This window comes from Sciurus carolinensis, chromosome 19 (assembly GCF_902686445.1).
Source record: "Sciurus carolinensis chromosome 19, mSciCar1.2, whole genome shotgun sequence".
Lineage (NCBI taxonomy): Eukaryota > Metazoa > Chordata > Mammalia > Rodentia > Sciuridae > Sciurus > Sciurus carolinensis.
Genome location: NC_062231.1, coordinates 11776684 through 11794380, shown reverse-complemented (window position 1 = coordinate 11794380; position 17697 = coordinate 11776684). Strand labels below are relative to the sequence as shown.

At 57.6% G+C, this 17697-nt stretch overlaps 2 protein-coding genes across 8 annotated transcripts in view; one reads left to right on the top strand and one right to left on the bottom strand.

The window, feature by feature from the left end:
* The window catches only part of Grip2 (glutamate receptor interacting protein 2), an 84605-nt gene extending 82052 nt beyond the window's left edge, over positions 1–2553 (top strand). For all 4 annotated transcript variants that reach the window (XM_047534952.1, XM_047534949.1, XM_047534951.1 and 1 more), the window contains one exon: positions 428–2553. In XM_047534952.1, coding sequence (XP_047390908.1) covers positions 428–586 — 159 coding nt within the window. In that variant the 3' untranslated portion in view covers positions 587–2553. The remainder of the gene's footprint in view (positions 1–427) is intronic.
* Positions 2554–3576: 1023 nt separating this feature from the next.
* Positions 3577–17697, bottom strand: part of Slc6a6 (solute carrier family 6 member 6) — a 71395-nt gene continuing 57274 nt past the window's right edge. For 3 of the 4 annotated variants that reach the window (XM_047534715.1, XM_047534716.1, XM_047534717.1), the window contains 6 exons: positions 14300–14437; positions 12457–12559; positions 11802–11902; positions 9728–9898; positions 7749–7885; positions 3577–4556 (listed from right to left, as the gene is read on the bottom strand). In XM_047534715.1, the coding sequence (XP_047390671.1) occupies positions 4502–4556; positions 7749–7885; positions 9728–9898; positions 11802–11902; positions 12457–12559; positions 14300–14437 (705 nt within the window). In that variant the 3' untranslated portion in view covers positions 3577–4501. Of the gene's footprint in view, positions 7354–7748; positions 7886–9727; positions 9899–11801; positions 11903–12456; positions 12560–14299; positions 14438–17697 lie in introns of all 4 variants that reach the window. The other variant, XM_047534718.1, reaches the window with a different exon arrangement.

Here is a 17697-nt window from a genome sequence, read left to right as displayed (position 1 = left end):
TGCTCAGCTATTTTTGTTTCCTGACTGTGTTTTCTGCCATTATTGGTACTAAATTGATTTTGATTTATGCTTTCTTTCTCCAAATTGATGGGGATTTTTCACCTTTTATTTTGAAAGGAAACTTTGGGAGTTGGGGGGGGTGCCAGGAATCCAACTCAGGGGCACTTAACCACTGAGCCACATCTCCAGCCCTATTTTGTATTTTATTTAGAGACAGGGTCTCGCTGAGTTGCTTAGGGCCTCGCTTTTGCTGAGGCTGGCTTGGAACTCGCGATCCTCCTGCCTCAGCCTCCTGAGTCACAGGGGCTGTAGGTGTGCGCCACCGCGCCTGGCCAGGCCCATAGTTGAAGAAATGCGAGGATTCCTTCCCGCTTCGCCCCTGCTGAGCTGAGCGCTGGGCCCTGTCGCCCGGCTGTGCACTGCGCAGGTCAACCACGTTCGCACGCGGGACTTTGATTGCTGCCTGGCGGTGCCCCTCCTGGCCGAGGCGGGGGAGGTCCTGGAGCTGGTCATCAGCCGCAACCCGCTGGCACCGAGCAACCGGACGTCGCGAGCGCCAGGCCCCAGCAGTCCCCAGATGCTCTGAAGTGGCCCCTGCTGGTCCGTCCGTTAGGTCCGGCGGACTCCGAGGCCGGGATGGGACCTGGGCTCCGTGGTAACCAGGGCGCCAGGCAGCGAGGTCCCCGACGCAGTTACAGCGACATCTGGGGCTCTGCCAAGTTGGGTCTCCAAGATGCGCAGAGGGGTCCTTCCCAGGGTCGGGACAGGCTGCTGAGACGGGAGGAGAGGCCGGGGTCCCGGGTCCCTGCGGGGCCTCCGCGGACAGGTCCCAGGAGCGGGCGAGCCCTGGACTGAGCTGCCCGGGAGCTGAGCAGCAGCCCCAGAGCGGCGGGACGTCCCGGCGCACCGCCACCTGGCTCAGGTGCTTGCCTTTCCCGACGGGAACCAGGTCACCAGAGACCCTGCCACCCGCGAGGACGAGGCTCAGGATGGGACTCGGGTCGTCCCCTCTGCAGAATCCCGGCGCCTGCACCTGCTGGCTCGGATCCTCTGACTTGGGGACCCTGAGCTGGGGCCTCTGGGATCCCCGGAAGCCCTGACCCTCTCCCTCCTGGGACTGGAGCTGCGTTTGGGGGGCCACGGGTGGGCTCAGCCTCGGGCTCTGGGCCTGCTGCTTTTGTGGGTGGCCTCGGCCCTTCCACACACCGAGGCGACCCAGGCCCCTCTCCGTCTGTGACATTTGCGGTCAGAAGAGCCAGGAGGGTCTGTTCCCCCGGAAAACCGTGGACATCGGGGGTGTGAGATGACAGGGCTCCTTCCGTGTCCCAGTCAGGACAGGAGGAGGGAGGGGCTGGAGAGAGTCCACGCGCCCGTCTAGGGACATCTGTTCCCACGTGAAACCTGGGAAAGCCAGCGCCCCTTCCCTCGTCTCCCCGCCTCCACCCACCGGAGACCCCGTCCATCCGGAGAAGGGCTGGGGATCGGCCTCGCCCCGGGCTGGCCCTTAAGGGGGTGTCCACTCCACCTCTTCACGGCACCCCAGGGCCTCCTGGAGGCCAGAAAGATCCTTGTTGCTGGGGGACCATTCGGGGTCGCGTGGGTGGTGGACACTGTTCACCCCGACTGACTGCTGACTGTGTCCCCTCAAATCAGGTCCCTCTGGACAATCTCTGAGCAGATAACAGGCTCAAGGCCAGGACCCCTACCCCTGCCCACTGCCTCCTCCACTTGCCTGTGTCCTGGTCCCTTTTTGTCCCCTCCCGAGGGTCCTTCATGCCTCTGGCCGGGCTGCCCAGCATCTCTGCCATCTTGGATTCCAGGTCGACACCCGCCCCAGGGTGAGAGGGCACCGCCCACCCAGCAGGGACACCCCACAGAGGCCAAGAGAAGGGGTAGGAGATGGTACAGCAGAGAGGTGTCTCCAGGCCACTAGCCGCTGCGGCTGTGTGACCTTGGGCAGGTGGCCCACCCTCTCTGGGCCTTTGTGAAGTGAGAGGGCTGAAATGGGTTCACACTCAGGGCTTCTGGGCTTGGGCTTGTCCCTTGGACTCCAGGACACCCAGCGATGGAAGGCATGTCCACTCCGACCAGCGTCCCCCCACCCCCGGGGCTGCGGCCCCCGCCATTTTCTCAACCATATGCAATGAGGATGGGCCGGGGGCCCTCCTAGCCATGGTCGCGGGCCCTCTCATATGCAATATCGCCTCCGGCTTCTCATGGGGATGGCTGGTCCCCAGCGCCACGTTCCGCCCCTCCCGCGACATCCTGCCTGCCTACGCATTTCCGGTTCTGCCCCCCCGTGACACGTCCCCACCCCCAAAGCTGTATTTTTCTCTGGCTGAGATCAGAACTTTCCTTGTAAAGTATTTTTCTACACAAGGTTTCTCGGGGCGCTTGCAAACCCAACGTGCCCACGAGCTACTATGTTGCCAAGGCCATCTGTGGTCTGTCTGGGGCCCACCTGTGAATCTCTGTCCCACCTGGGGTTGCCGTAGCGGGTGGGGGGTCCAGTACTGCTGGGGTGATTTTTAAAAAAAATAAAATAAAAGGGTTTAAATGTACTGGAGTAGACGGTTTCCTTTTTAAATTAGTATTATTTTTCTTAATATCAGTTGGCAAGGGCCAGCTTCTGATGACATCCCACCTGCTTTAAATTCACATAATTCTTTATGTCTACTATTTGGGGAGCAGGGATCGAACCCCAGGGCACCTAACCACTGAGCCATATCCCCAGCTCTTTTTCAATTCTTTTTTTTACATTTTGAGACAGGGTCTTCCTAAGTTGCTCAGGGCCTTGCTAAGTTTGCCTGGAACTTGCGATCCTCCTGCCTCAGTCTCCCAAATGGCTGGGATCACAGATGTGTGCCAACACACCCAGCCATATGTTACTCTGTTTTAAAAGTCTGCCATTTACTGGGTATCATGTAGTCCCTGGACATACAACATCCAAAGAGGGACTGAGGTCCTGTCTGCATGATCGTGGAGGACAATGAACCAGTAAGCAAATCATGAAGACTTCGGGCTTGGGAGGCTGAGGCAGGAGGATCACAAGTGGGAGGCCAGCCTCAGCAATTTAGCAAGTCTGTAAGCAACTTAGTGGGACCCTGTCTCAAAACAAAACATAGAGAGGGCTGGGGTGCTGGGGCGGTGGCTCACGCCTGTCATCCCAGCAGCGCGGGAGGCTGAGGCAGGAGGATCTGGAGTTCAAAGCTGGCCTCAGCAAAAGTGAGGCCCTACGCAACTCAGTGACACCCTGTCTCTAAATAAAATACAAAATAGGGCTGGGGATGTGACTTAGGGGTCAAGTGCCCCCGAATTTAATCCCTAGTACAAATAAACCAACCAACTTTGGGTCGTGTCTAAAGGTGTTCGTGAAACATCAGTGAACTTCATCTTTAGACCACGGTCCCCGCCCACGGTACCTCAGTATGTATATGCAAATATTCCAAAATCCAAAGAAATCCCCAAATCTGAAACCCTTCTAGTTCCAAGCATTTCAGAGAAGGGGATCCTGCAGGGTTGGACACAAAACCTTTAAAAACTGTAAAGCACTCGCCAAACACCCAGCACACGTCCTGGCTTTTAAAAAGGAAATGTTTATTGTCCTGTTATAAGGTGATTACAAACTCCTCTAAAAAAAGCAAAGATGAATTTAAAATATCGATATACATATTTATCTAAAAAGCAAAAGAAACACAGAAAAACCCTGGGACATCCAGGGATTCTTTATCATAAAACATCATACACAGAAGCTCGTCGGCTGCGGGGTGAAGGGTACACCGAAGATTCCGGCCAAACACAAATGTTCCTCCGAAAGAGTCTCTCTTGGTGGATTTCGGTTGGTTGTTTTTGTTTCTGTCTTTTTTTTTTTTTTTTTTTTTTTTCGTTTTTGGATTTTTTTTAAAATTTTGTTTTTTACAAAAGTTTAAAAGAGCTTAAAAATATTTCCAAGTTTAAAAAAAAAAAAAATGTCCTGATGAGCCAGACATTGTTCTGGAAGGAGGCGATCCCCAGGTTTTCTGCTCTGTTTTTGTGCTAAATACAGAGTCACAGTTGGCAAAGGGCTGGGGAGGCGAATGGGGGTCACAGGGGGGAAAAAGAAAAAAAAAAAAAAAAAAAAAAGAGCCACCGTCTGGATGGGAAGCCACACGCCCAACGAGACACTCCATCCCCCAGGGAGCTGGTCAGAGCAGGGACGTGCAGGGGAAAAGCTTCCTATAGGAAAAGCAGGTGTATTTGAAGGTCGTGGGCGGGGCAGGGGCGGGGCAGGGGGCGGGGCGATGCCGGGCGGGGGCGGGGCGATGCCGGGCGCCTGGCTTCTGGCCCCGCCCCTGCTCCAGCTCTGGGCGGGGCCCGGGTTTCTGTCCTGCCTGGTGTCCGAGCGCTGTGGCCCGTGTGCACCTGGGTCTGAGGCTCTGTCCCTCGGGTCCTTTCCTGGCTGAGTCCTGGGGAGAAGTGAGCGCCTCTGCCTTTAGGTCAGCTGCCCAGCGCCCTCTCTTTATCAGGAGGGGCCCTCCTGGAGGTGCTGGCCGGCCGGCGGGGCGCTGTTGTGGCACCTGCATGATGACAAGAAGACCCCAGTGCTAGGCAGAGGGGCTCTGGGTGCTTGCCCACCATCTTCAGGGGACGAGGACGGGGGGGGGGGGGGCGCAGGCTGTCAGGAGCCGTGCGTCACCCAGGGCTGGGGTGGGGGTCACCCTGGGGAGTCCCGCCTCGCCCTGGAGCCTGGGGGTTTGTCGCTGAAACCCTAAGGGGTCTTTCTTTTGGAGCAGCTGGCTTCTCTGGGCCTGGATTTCATCTTGTGCAAATAAGCCAGCTCCCAGGTGGGGCTGCTGGGAGGGAGGAAGGGCCTGTGCAGGGGGTGCGGGGACAGATGGCCTGCTGCCTGAGGCCAGGGGGACCCTCACAGAGCCCCAGCTGGGGTCCAGATGGCCCTCCAGGAGGAGGATCAGAGGGTGGTGGGGTTGCTTCCCGCCCTGTCCCTGACCACCAGGGAATTTGCTCCCTCTGTCATCAAAGTGAACCCAAACCCTAACCTTGGGGCGAGACTGGGACTCAGCTCGGTCACGCTGGCCGAACCTCATGACGGAGGCCTCCATTTCCCCCTTTATACCGGGGACCCTGGAAGGCCTCTCCCCCCTGACCCTCGGATCCACGAGGCCTCTCCCTGCGGGGTCTCCTCCTGGGACCCCCCCACCCACTTCTGCATCTTAAAAAAAAAAAAAAAAAAAAATCTTGGAGTGTCTCGCTCACTTCCTGTCCCCACCCGGGCAACGGGGCTTCGCGTGCACAGCAGATTCGCGTGCACAGCAGACTCTCTGGCCCCGTCCCAGGCAGAGAGCGGGGACCCTCCCACCTACTGCCCCCGGGGCAGGTGAACCAGTCATGAGCTCGAATTGCAAGTCTCACTCACACCGAGAGACAGAAAAGACATCCAGGGTCACAGAGGACACAGGCCAAAGCTTGGAGCAGGACAGACAGGGAAGGCAGGCAGGTGCCCGGGACGCGGGAGGAACAGGCTGGTAGCAAGTGGCCTGTCTTCCAGGGGGGGCCTGGGGACCCGGCCCGTGTGCGTCTTTGGTCTAGAATTTGGACTGGGGATCTTCTGCAGAAGGTCACCCCGTGGGGCAAACTTTCCCGTGGGGCCCAAAAGCCCCAGCAGGGGACGCGGAGACCCCAGAGACCCCAAATGCTCAGGTGGCCACAGCGTGCCCAGGCCCTGTGCTCCCCGCCGGGCACCTATCTTCAGTTAATGACAGAGGTTAGTTTTCTAGAAAGTTCCAGAAGACAAAAAGGAAAAACCGGGTCACATGGCGACTCAGTAAAATTAGGAGGAAAAAAAAAAAAAAAAAACAAGCCAGTCGAATCCCAATCAGACACAACGGCCACCACACAGACAGAAAAATTGGGGCAGGTCACAAGGACGGAGGGTTTGGAATGGGATCGGGGTCGCTGGGCAGAGTGTCTCTGGAGACCTTTGGGAACAGAAGGAGCAGCTCCTCCAAGTCAGGACGTGCAGAATGGGCCCCTCAGGACGGGGACACCGAGGAGACACCGAGGGCACCCCGAGCCCCCAACCGGGGTTTCCAGGATTCCCAAGAGCCACAACTCCGAAGGTCGAAGCCAAACTGGGGTCCCCGCCTCGGGGCATGATCGTGGCGGGGCGCGGGGTTCAGCCGAGACTCTGAACTTGACCGAGCGTCCAGGGCGCCGTCGGGGGTCAGCCGGGTCCGCAGGTCCATGGTGTGGCCTCCCCTCCTGGCTCAGGGGGCGCTGGGCTCTGCTGGTCACTGAGGAGGGCGCCGGCTGTGGGGGGCCAGCCCCCTGGACAATCCTGACCTGCAAAACTGTCCTTGGCCTTCTCTCTGCGGCCCCCACCGATGGCTGCCCTTGGGCCGGCCGCGGAGGACGATTTGGGGTGCCGTGCACCTCAATCCGAGATCCGACCTCAGAAGCCACTCTGGGCACTTTTGCGTAGGGACCCAGGGTGGCCCTGGGTGGCATCGTGCGTGAGAGCTTGGCAGGAGCCTCCCAGCTGAGGGTGGAGAGATGGGGAGGGAAACCCCCGCTCGCCCCAGGTCCATGCGAACACGCAGGGCCCCAGCCTTTGGTCCATCTGCCTCCCTGCCTCTCCCCTCGTCCCTCCAGGCGTCCTTGGGGGGGACACCCAGATCCTGCTCGGATCCCATTCAGACGCAACAGACCCATCCAGCAGATCCCGGGTGTTCTTGAGCCTGCTTCGGGTCTTTGCCTGGAATGTTCCAGAAAGGACCGTGGTCTGTCAGTCATCCACATCTTTCAAGGACTCACAGCGTGGAAAAAGCTCCCTTCCCACCAGCCCTCTCCAAATCTCTCACTGGCTCCTTCTTGGACCCTTGACTCTGACAGTCCTACTGATGATCCGCCCTCGATCTCAAAATAAAAGATGGGATTTTTTTGGCCTGTGGAGCCGTGGTTTCTACCGCTCTCTGCCTGGGCCTTGTGCTTGAAGAGCTTCATCTCTGAGCTCCAGTCCGCCTCTTTCGTGGGAGTGATTGGTTCATTGACTTTTGGCAGGTTCATTCTTGGCTAAGATCAAGGTCGCATCCTCTGGGGAGTCCTGTGTCCTTCCAGGCCTCTGGGTCCGGCCCGTCTCGGGGCCTCTGCGCCACAGCCTCCTTCCCCCTGGACCAGGTGTAGGGAGAACCCCACCTTCAGGCTGGAGATCCGCTGTGCCCGGGATCTCATTTGGTCTTGCCTTTTTCTTTGGGGGCAGAGATTTCCGCCAGCTCGGCCAAGCACCGAAAAAATTGCTTTTTTGAAAAATGGTGTCTATTGCTGGCAAGAAGATGGATTCAAGTGGTCAGAGTATGTCTAGAGTCACATATTCCAAAAAAGAAAAAGAAAAAAGAAAAATGAAAATACAAAGAAAAATCGACCAAGTTCCCATAGAACACGTCTCATTCGGTCTGACTGCTTCGGCTCTCCCGGGGGATGTGGGCCCGTGGATGTTCCTTTTTGTACAAAAGATCCCCAAATCCGCACCAGGTACGATCCACGCACGCTCACGCATACGCACGCACGGAGTTAAAACATTTTTCTGGGACGATTAAAAAAACCAACAAATAAACAAAATAAAACAAAACAACAACAACCAAAAAAAAAAAAAAGATTCCTAGTGCAAAATATAAAGCTCTGTAAACCTGGTCCTATGAGAATCTAAGGTTAGTAAACAGGTGGAAGCAACCCCGACGCCCCAGACGGCTCACATCATGGTCTCCACGATGATATGAGTGGGTTTCATGAGAGTCCCGTTGACGGTGACCCGAGAGTCGTGGGGCTTGGCCCCGGCACACTCCACAGCCCAGTGGTTGGGTTCCCTCGGGGTCAGGAGGTACTTGACTCTCTGCAGAAGAAAGACAGGACTCAGATTCCTTGTCCCTATTCCCGTCTACCTCCCTCCTGAAACTGGTGTGTGCTGTGTGATGTTTGCCCAACCATCGCCCTCTCTGGTTTGGGCGGAGAAGGAGGTTCTTTTTGGAGTGGATTCAAACATGTTTTGCTCCCTGACTGGAAGTTTCCTTTAGCTGACCTCTGCTTCCACGCTTCCGGAGGCGAAGGACTCACAACCTCTGTAGCCTGACTTCTCACTTCTACAGAGTTGATTTCTTGCAAAGCGACTGAGTTTCTGCAACTTGGATGCTGGAGGTCTGAAGCCTCCCATGACTCCCACCTTCCCCAAGGAAAAGACTGGGTGTGGTGGCACAAGGCTGTCATCCCAGCAGCTTGGGAGGCTGAGGCAGGAGGATCAGAAGTTGGAGGCCAGCCTTAGCCACTTAGTGAGGCCCTAAGCAACTCAGTGAGACCCTGTGTCTAAATAAAATATAAAAAAGGGCTGGGGATGTGGCTCAGGGGTTAAGTGTTAAAAAAAAGAGAGAGAGAGTCCCATTAACTGGGTGGTACCTGGAGGCAGGCGGGTGTGGTGGAGGAGGTGGGCATTTGGGGACCTGGCTCTAGGGGATATACGTCTATCTGGCCAGTGGCATCTCCCTCTGCTTCCTGGTCACCAGTGAGCTGCCTCCCTCCGCCAAGATGTTGACCCTCACCTTGGGCCGACCACCTATGGACTGAGCCTTCTGAAACCGAGAGTCCCACATCAACTTTTCCTCCTCTACAGTCATTCTGGTCGGGTCCTTTAGTCACAGCTGCGAAAAAGCTGACTAAAGCAGTTGCTTAGGGCCTCGCTAAGTTGCTGAGGCTGGCCTCCAACTTAGGATCCTCCTGCCTCAGCCTCCTGAGCTGCTGGGATGACGGGCGGGTGCCCCGGCAAGATTGTAGTATTTTTAACAACTGATAGGGACTTTCGCTATTCTGACTGAATATTAGGGTCCTGTTCTGTATCTTCTTAAAAAAAAATAGTAATGAACAGCTGCTCTACTCTAGAGGAAGACCCCGGGGGCCTTCCTGGCTCTGTGATTCCCTGGGCTTCTCCCCCTCTATCCAAAGCACCTCTGAGTCTTTCCCAGGAGGAAACACAGGCCAAGGAGGAGCAGAGCCCCAGGACATCCTGGCTCCAGATTTTGAAAAGAGAATAACAATTCAAAACAGCCCAGAACAAAACAGCGCCGTCTTGGAGGCCGCCCAAGCCCAGAGGTGAAAGGAGATTCTGAGAAAAGAATTTCTTGGAAAGGGCCCGGCCTCCAGTATTGTTGGAGGGATTTCTGGTGGAGGCTGGGGAAGGAAGGGGGCCCCCAGGGGAGACCGGCAGGCGCAGACTCTGCGACCCACCGAGCTGTGACTTTGGCAGAAGAGGCTTCTGGGGCCTCCAGGGCCGGACGGAGCCTCAGATCCTGAGGCTGGGCCTAGATCTGGCTCTCGGGAAAGGGGGATCTCGGCTGCTTCCTCCGGGAAATTCCGCCTCCAACCCAGCAACTCGGCCCCACGGGTCCCTCCCATAAAGCCAGGGTCCCCTCTCCACTGCCCCACGCCAGGCACACCCTGGATTCTCACATTCTGGAACATTCCTCCCCGGCCCACAGACTGCTCTGAATGTCACCCCAAGGCCTTCTCCCTCAGGAACAGGGCTCCGTCCCTGTTTTCCCACAATGCACTCTCCTGTCGGCCAGCATAACCCTCCCCATCTGGGGAAGGGTCTAGGACTCAGAGAGGGCAATTGTCTGCTCAAGGTCACACAGCAAACAGCCAGCCTCCAGCCTTGGCCTCCCGCCTCTTCCCCGCCAGCACTCACCACGCGGAACGGCCCCTCCGTCTGGCAGAGGCGGATGAGGATGACCAGAGGGATGCACATCATGGACGACAGGGCCAGGCCCCAGCCCAGCCCGATGGCCCAGTCTGGGTACACGTAGACTTTATTGTAGGTCAGGGGGACGTACTTGGCGAGAGAGAAGATAAAACATCCCTGCGGAGAGAAGTGGGCCGTCAGAGGGCGGTCCCGGGCCTCAGAGAGGCTGGGGTGGGGGCTTCTGGGACCAGGACAGGCCTCAAGCCGAGGGGACAGTCTCTCTCCGAGGGGGCAAAAGCCTGTACGTTTCTCGGCTGCCTTAAGAATCTCCTTCCCGTGCAAATCTGAGCAAGTGGCCTGTTCAAAGCCCGGTGCCTTCACGACCCAGCCTGGGTCCTCCATCTGGACCCCCTTCTCCCCTCACCTGCCGCCTCCCGCTGTCTAGCCACCCCGATCCCGTCCAGCTCCTTACACACTTGCCCCAGGGCCTTTGCACGTGCTGTTCTGTTCCCCCTCTTTCCCCCTCCCTCTACTTCAGCTCCCATGTTCCCGGCTCACTTGCCCACCCAGATTCCTCCTTCCAGAAAGTTCCAGGGTCTGATCCCTCTTCTTCAACACATTTTTTTCCAGACAGACTGTGGGCCCCAGAATGCTCCTCCCCCATTTCCTTAACGCCTGATACAGCTCCAGGAGCACACAGCAGGTGCTTAACACCCGGGGTTCAATCCCCAGTAGCAAAAAAAAAAAGAAAGAAACTGAGGGTCAGGGTGGTGAGCCATCAATAAGCATTGAGTGAGGACAGAGCGTGGACCTGAGCCCAACTGGACGCCTCTCTGCTGGGGGTCAGCTCAGTGGTTGGGGTCGATGGCTGCTATGGGGACTTATCTTTGTGGGGGAAAATAAGATCGGGGTGGGGGACCCCATCATGTTAAATAATAACGGTAACAGTCCGAAGTCGTCAGCAACCACTTCAGAGCCTCCTCGTCTCAGAGGTGGGGAAACTGAGGCCCAGAGAGGGACCTGACTTGCTTGAGGTCACACAACGACCCAACAGCAGTGCTGGCCTGGCCCAGTGTGGCCCTCAGTGCCTTGGTGACCTTTGAGGTCCATGTGGACAGAGCCTAGAATGGCCGAGGAAATGGCGTCTCCCCGGCAGTCAGTTCCCCAGGTCACAGTCAATGTCACAAGGGACAGGTAAGCAGTCTTTGCCACAGAGGATTCCCACATGCTGGGCAGAGGCTCTTGATGCAGACCTCATGGGAATGAGCCAAGGCCAATTCAAGATGGCGGCCATGGGAGGCCAAGACCAATTCAAGATGGCGGCCATGGGAGGCCAAGGCCAGTTCAAGATGGCGGCCATGAGAAGCCAAGGCCAATTCAAGATGGCGGTCATGGGAGGCCAAGACCAATTCAAGATGGCGGCCATGGGAGGCCAAGACCAATTCAAGATGGCGGCCATGGGAGGCCAAGGCCAATTCAAGATGGCGGCCATGGGAAGGCCAAGGCCAATTCAAGATGGCGGCCATGGGAAGGCCAAGGCCAATTCAAGATGGTGGCCATGGGAAGGCCAAGGCCAATTCAAGATGGCGGCCATGGAAAGCCAAGGCCAGTTCAAGATAGCGGCCATGGGAAGGCCAAGGCCGCTCCCTACTGCCCCTTGTTCCCTCTGAAGTTCCCTCGTCCTTGGGAGAGCCCAGAACATCCCTCCGTTAGGACCTCCTCTCTCTAAGTCACCATCCTTAGTCCACTGTGGAAACACTGTGTTCCCAATGTCCATGGACACTGGATAGGTGGCGTGAATGAACCTCACGGAGCTGGTGAGCTCTGGAAGAGTCCAAGGGAGGGCTATGGATCCACTGTGGATCCCCCAGGCCCCTCGGCACACCCTGACTGCACCCTACTCCATCAGAACACAGGCTGGTGCCTCTGCCCAACGAACTCCTATTCATCCTTCAAAACCCATCTCAAGGAAACCTCTAGAGCAGCCTTCCCCGACTCTCGCTGGCAGACCTGAAGGAAAGACCATCAGGGCCCAGAGACCAAGAGCTTCTCCCCAGAGCCGAGGCCAGACTCTACTCACAACGCAGAGGACGGGGGTAATGACAGCCCAGCTGTACTTCATCCAGGGCCCAGGCCGATAGCCGATCATGTCCTCAATACCATCATAAAAGTTATCACCACCTGCGGAAGACAGCGGCGGACACTGGGTGACACAGGATGGTGACGGTGGCGGGACCTCCTGGTGCCCAGGCTCTGTCCTAGGAATGCCACGGCAGGGACGGGGGGAGGGTCAAGGGCCATGAGGGGGGTCTCTGGACTCCAGTCTGGGCCTTTGCATCTCCACACCAAGCACGGCAAATGTTTATCTGCGATTATCTGATATTCAACTTTACTGGTGACCTTAAACAGACCCCAAATCTTATCGTTGCCCACTGAAGGTCAAGGAGGTCAAAATGGACCATTTCTAGACCCCAGAGCCAGTCGTCCATCACAGACCCTGAAACAAAGTAGCTTATCTGTCAACACAGACGTCCGTCCCTGGAGCCCTTAGCACTGGGATTCTCTGTACCATTATGGGGATAACTGGTATCAGGTGCCCAGAGAAAGGACCACTCTTGAGGACAATCTAGGTGGAGGTGGCCTTTCTGGTAATTTCACTGCTCCTAAAGCTTCAATGTACAGAGGCCCAAAGGAGAAACTTAGGAGAGTCTGTGCAAAAAAAAATCTATACTCACCATATATCCAGGCAATAACAAAACATTCAAAGAATGCAACCCACAAAAGGCATACACCGCTAGCTGCATAGTAGTCAAAGAGTTGAAACACATACATGCCACCCTGCAGCGGGAAAAAGAAAAAGAAAAAACACACAGAAGGTTGGTTTCTTAGGTGGCTTCTAAGTCCCTTCCTATGCAAAGAGTTCTGGCAAATCAATAATAATAGTAAAAAAAAAAAAAACTCCAAAGAAAAAAATGGGTAACGGGATGACCAGACACATGTGTATAAAAAGATGCTCAGTCTCATGTTTGAAGTTGGAAACTTATTTACCACGCACTCCCCCACCCCCAGGGACGGAAAGCGAGCAAACGTTATCTTAGCAAGACAGTGGGTCCCCCGCCATCAGCTTCCAAACCAAGTACCACTCGCAGGGAAGACACCAGCCATACCCCGCGGCTCGGGGTGTGGTCTGGGAGCTGAGTTGAAGGGGATTTGCCCCCCAGGGACCCCCAGAGGAAGCGTGTTTACTTCTAGTAGGAAAAAATGGAAGCCGGAAGTGGATCTGAGGGTAAGGGTTAGACCCTTTGCGGGAGGGCACGGGTGGCGGAGGAGGGACGCGGGAGGGCCTGGCCCGGGCGCGTCTGGGCTTCTGCTCTCAGCACGTTATCGTCTCTGGCTTTCCTCTTGCTAAACGTGCCACGGCCCGGTCACACACCTGCCCCCGTCCACTCTTGGGTGCTCTTGTTTGTTTGTGGTACTGGGGTGCTAACCACTGAGCCACACCCCCAGCCCTTCTTATTTTTTATTTAGAGGCAGAGTCTGGCTAAGTTGCAGAGGCTGGCCTCCAACTTGCGGTCCTCCTGCCTCAGCCTCCCGAGTTGCTGGGATGACACAGGCTGTACCACCCCTTCAACCCATTTTAAACCGAGCCCCCTCCTGGCCCTGCCCACTCTCTGGACAGCGTAAGCACCTGGTCCACCAGAAGCCCACACGTCCCCAGGCCTCTGCCCGTGGGGAGCCATCTCGCGCCAAGGTCAGCATGGCCCCTCGAGGGCGTCCGCCTCCCCTCTGGGCTGAGGAGGGCCACGACCCAAGTCATGGCGGAGCAGAGCTGTGGTCAGAGGGATCGCGGTGGACGCTCCCCGTAATCAGGCCGCCCAGGCCAGGGGATGGTCACAGCGTTGCCATGGCAACTAGTAAGGAAATGCCAGGTCGCTGGAACTGAAGCGGTCACGGAAGCGGCGACCGCGGGTCCTCACGCCTGCTGCCGGGTCTGCTCCAGGCCTGGGCGGGACGCGCTCTGCACGGGGCTGAGCCCCTCCCGTCCTCGCCCAGCCGCGGCCACACGGTGGCCCCGACCAGGAGGCGGGGCTCCAACCTAGCCAAGGACGCCCGGTAAGGGGAGGCACCTCGTGCACGGTGTGGGACAGCGCCTGTGTCACCAGGTCCCTGTCATTGTCACCTGTCACCACTGTCACCTTCATTGTCACCTACCTCCATCACCCCATCACCCTCTTGTCACCTACCCCCAGTCACCTGTCACCCCATCACCTACCCATCACCCCATGTCACCTACCTCTGTCACCATTGTCACCCCCATTGTCACCCTGTCACCTTGTTGTCACCCTGTCACCTCGTTGTCACCTACCTCCGTCACCATCGTCACCCTCATTGTCACCCTGTCACCTCTTTGTCACCTACCTCCATCCCCATCGTCACCCTCATTGTCACCCTGTCACCTCGTTGTCACCTACCTCCGTCACCATCGTCACCCTCATTGTCACCCTGTCACCTTGTTGTCACCTACCTCCGTCACCATCGTCACCCTCATTGTCACCCTGTCACCTCGTTGTCACCTACCTCCGTCACCATCGTCAGCCCCAGCAGGTAGCTGATGCCACACACGATGGCGATGAAGACTTCCCGGCGATGACCCTTCCTTAGGAAGGACGGGTAAAGATCAACCAAGGACGTGATCTGTCCTTCGACTTCAACAAACTAGGGGGAGAAAGAGCCGTGAGGGCCGGGCGGCCACCGAGGGGCGGTGGGGGACCCTCCCGGGGACTGGCCAGGTGTCTGCGGGGCCCCGTCCACCTGCCTCCTGAGCGGGACCCCGGGTCAGGCGGGTCGAGCCCTGGGGTCCCTGCACCGCTGACCACACGTCCCCCGGGCGGCTCTGGAAAGCCCTGGCGCTCGGGCACGTGTTGCCGTGACAACCTCCCTCCGTCTCCGTCCCTCCGAAGGCAGAGTCGGGCTCGAATGCCCAGCCACTCAGCCAACGTGTGGCCCGAGTATGGACCTCAGGGCACGTCAGGGCCTCCGTGTCCCCAGGGTCCCTGCTGGCAGAACGGTGGCGATTCCGGCCGGATCCACAGGTGATCTATTTAAATCCTTTTTAATTTTTGCAACATGAGACCAGAAATCCATCCCTGGGCTTCCAAAGGTAGCGAAGGTGATTTGAAAAGGCCCCTCCACGGGGAACCTTCTGGAATGATGGGCAATCTCTCCATCTTTGTGCTGAACGATTTCTCCTGGGAGACCGTGACACAGGATCTGCCTCGTTTGTCAAAGGGCGGCATCAAACGCCACCTTCTGGACATATATCATCATTGATCTGACCATTGCCCAACTGATGGTTTCCAGATTTCTGCTCCTACTCCCCCGGCAGACACTTCCTCTCCATCTGCCTTCAGGCGCAAGTGTCCTGGGGCGAGGTCTAAGGTCCCAGAAGTGCCACTGGGGTTTCAAAGGCCCGCGGAAGCATTGAAACTTGGATGGCCACACCCCAACGGCCCTGCCCAGCACACCCTCCGAGCTGATTTGATCCCTTCGAGTGGAGAAGCTAAAAACCCCGACCCACGTGTGCGACCCGGGAAGAGGCTTTGGGGAAGGACGTGCCCCTGCTGTTCCCACAAGTCAGATCCAAACACCTCCACAGGAGGCTCAAGGAGGGACACTGGAAAGAGGAGAAGTTCCCCGTTGTGTGCGGGGAAAGGGCCACAGGGGCCCCGTGCCGCCGGGGTGAGAGAAGTGGAAACCAGGAGACTCACAAAAGGAGCCCGGTGTGGTGGCGCCCGCCTGCCGTCCTGCGGCTCGGGAGGCTGAGGCAGGAGGTTCACAAGGTGGAGGCTAGCCTCCGCCACTCAGCGAGGCCCTGAGCAACTCAGCGAGACCCTGTCTCTAAATAAAATAGAAAAAGGGCTGGGGACGTGGTTCAGTGGGTAAGCACCCCTGGGGTCCATCCCTGGGACCAAAATAAAACTGGCAAGGGTGACCCTTTGCCCTGGGGGTGCTCTGAGCCCATCACGGGGCTGACACTGCTGGGCATCTGGAAAAGCTTCCCCATGTCCCCAAGCTCCGGTGACCTGATGCGTAGAGAGGGACGGGTCTCGTGACCTCAGAGGCCTGAGCTCCCTCCCTTCGCTCCCCAGGGCTGAATACCACCTGTCCCCTTTGTTTGGGTGACACTGGGCAGGTCACGGAGCCTGGAGGGCCCCTCTCTGCAGGGACCGGCTCAGGAGTGGCAGCCTCCCCGCGGCCGGCTTTGACAGCTGCCTGAGATCCTCAGGGTCATCCCTGGAGCCGGGGCCTGGCTGGGAGGTGGCGTCCCCCACGGGGCCCGGGTCTCCCAGGGAGAAGGTCTAATGACTGACCACCTCCGCTCGCCCGGGAGGCAGCCTCCGAGCCGGTGGCTGTGGGGAGCAGGACTCGTTCATTAACTCTGCTTTGGCTGCGTTGGCGCAGGCCTCTGGAAGAAGTTCTAGAAGCTATTTGCCTGGGGCCTGCAAAGACGGAGCTCATGACCCCAGAATGATCGACGGAGTCCTCCTGCCAGTCACACGGCTCGAGTATCAGCGACCGAGCAAGCGTTCTGCTTGGGGGCTCCCGAATGTCCTCATCCCGTCTTCTCTGCTAATCCGGGTCCCCTTTCTGCCAGAACCTCTGCTGTGGTTTAATTTAATTTTATTTTACTTGACACTGGACCCCTGAGCCACATCCCCAGCCCTTTTTCTGTCTTACTGAGACACAGGGTCTCCCGAGTTGCTTAGGGCCTCACTTTTGCTAAGGCTGGCCTCCAACTTGCAATCCTCCTGCCTCAGCCTCCCAAACTGCCTCGCCCAGCTCTGCTGTTTCTTGACCTTGCTGCCTCCTCTCTCTTCTAGGACCTGTCTCCTTCCCGGCTCTGAGCCCCAGGGAGCCACCCTGGCCACCGCCTTTGAAGGTTGGGGTCCATGCAGAGACTGAGCTACAGGGGGCTCTCCTGTCCTGATCTCCAAGAGAGTCCTGGAGCGTTTTGTTCCTGTTCATTTGCCGTCCTGGGAATGGGATGCAGGACACCCCATACAACAGAGCTACATCCCCAGCCCCTTCCAGTTTTCATTTTGAAACAGGGTCTCACTAAACGGCTGAGGCTGGCCTCGAATTTTCTATCCTCCTGCCTCAGCCTCCCGAGTAGCTGGGATGACAGGCGTGTGCCAGTGTAGCCAGCGAGGGCCTCAAAAACACATCTATTTTCATGGAAAGGGGCCCAAGAACCAAGCGAACCACCCTCACAACAGCTGCTGACTGCTCTGCGCCTGCCTGGCACTGTGCCCCAGGGCTTCACGGCCATCAAGGAAGACATTGCAGTGCCCTTTAACCAGGATGAAGAGACCGAGGGTCAGAGTGGAGGACATGTGCTCGGTCTCACAGCGGAGCTCCTTTAAAGCCGGACGCACCAGCAGCTCCTGGCTCTCACTGACCCACCCTGACCCTGACCTGCCCTTGGACGCAGCCCTGATGGGTGGGATGTGGGGTTTAGGAGAGCCGGAAAGTGGGCCTGGGCGTAAGTGGGTGGTGGACCGGACGCCTGGCGTGGGTGAGGCCCTGGCTCCACTGCAAAACCTGCAGAAGGAACTTCCACGGAGACAGCGCTGCTTTGGGGGAGGGAAGCCGGCATGGCCGGAGGGCAGGGTGGCTTTGAACGGGGCTTCCCTGCCTGAAGCACAGGAGTCTCCAGAAGCACCAAACACTAACTGTGGTCTGGCTGTTCCCAGCCACACTGGAGGCCCGTGACGGAGATCAGGTGCTTCCTCGTCACCTGCTCGGGCCACGTCCTGACTTTTCTGGGTCTTTTATTCCTCGTGTATGGCTTGACTGTCTCGCTAAGTTGCTCAGGGCCTCGCTAAGTGACTGAGGCTGGCCTCCAACTTGCGATCCTCCTGCCTCGGCCTCCCAAGGTCCTGGGATGACGGGCGTGTGCCGCCGAGCCTGGCTCG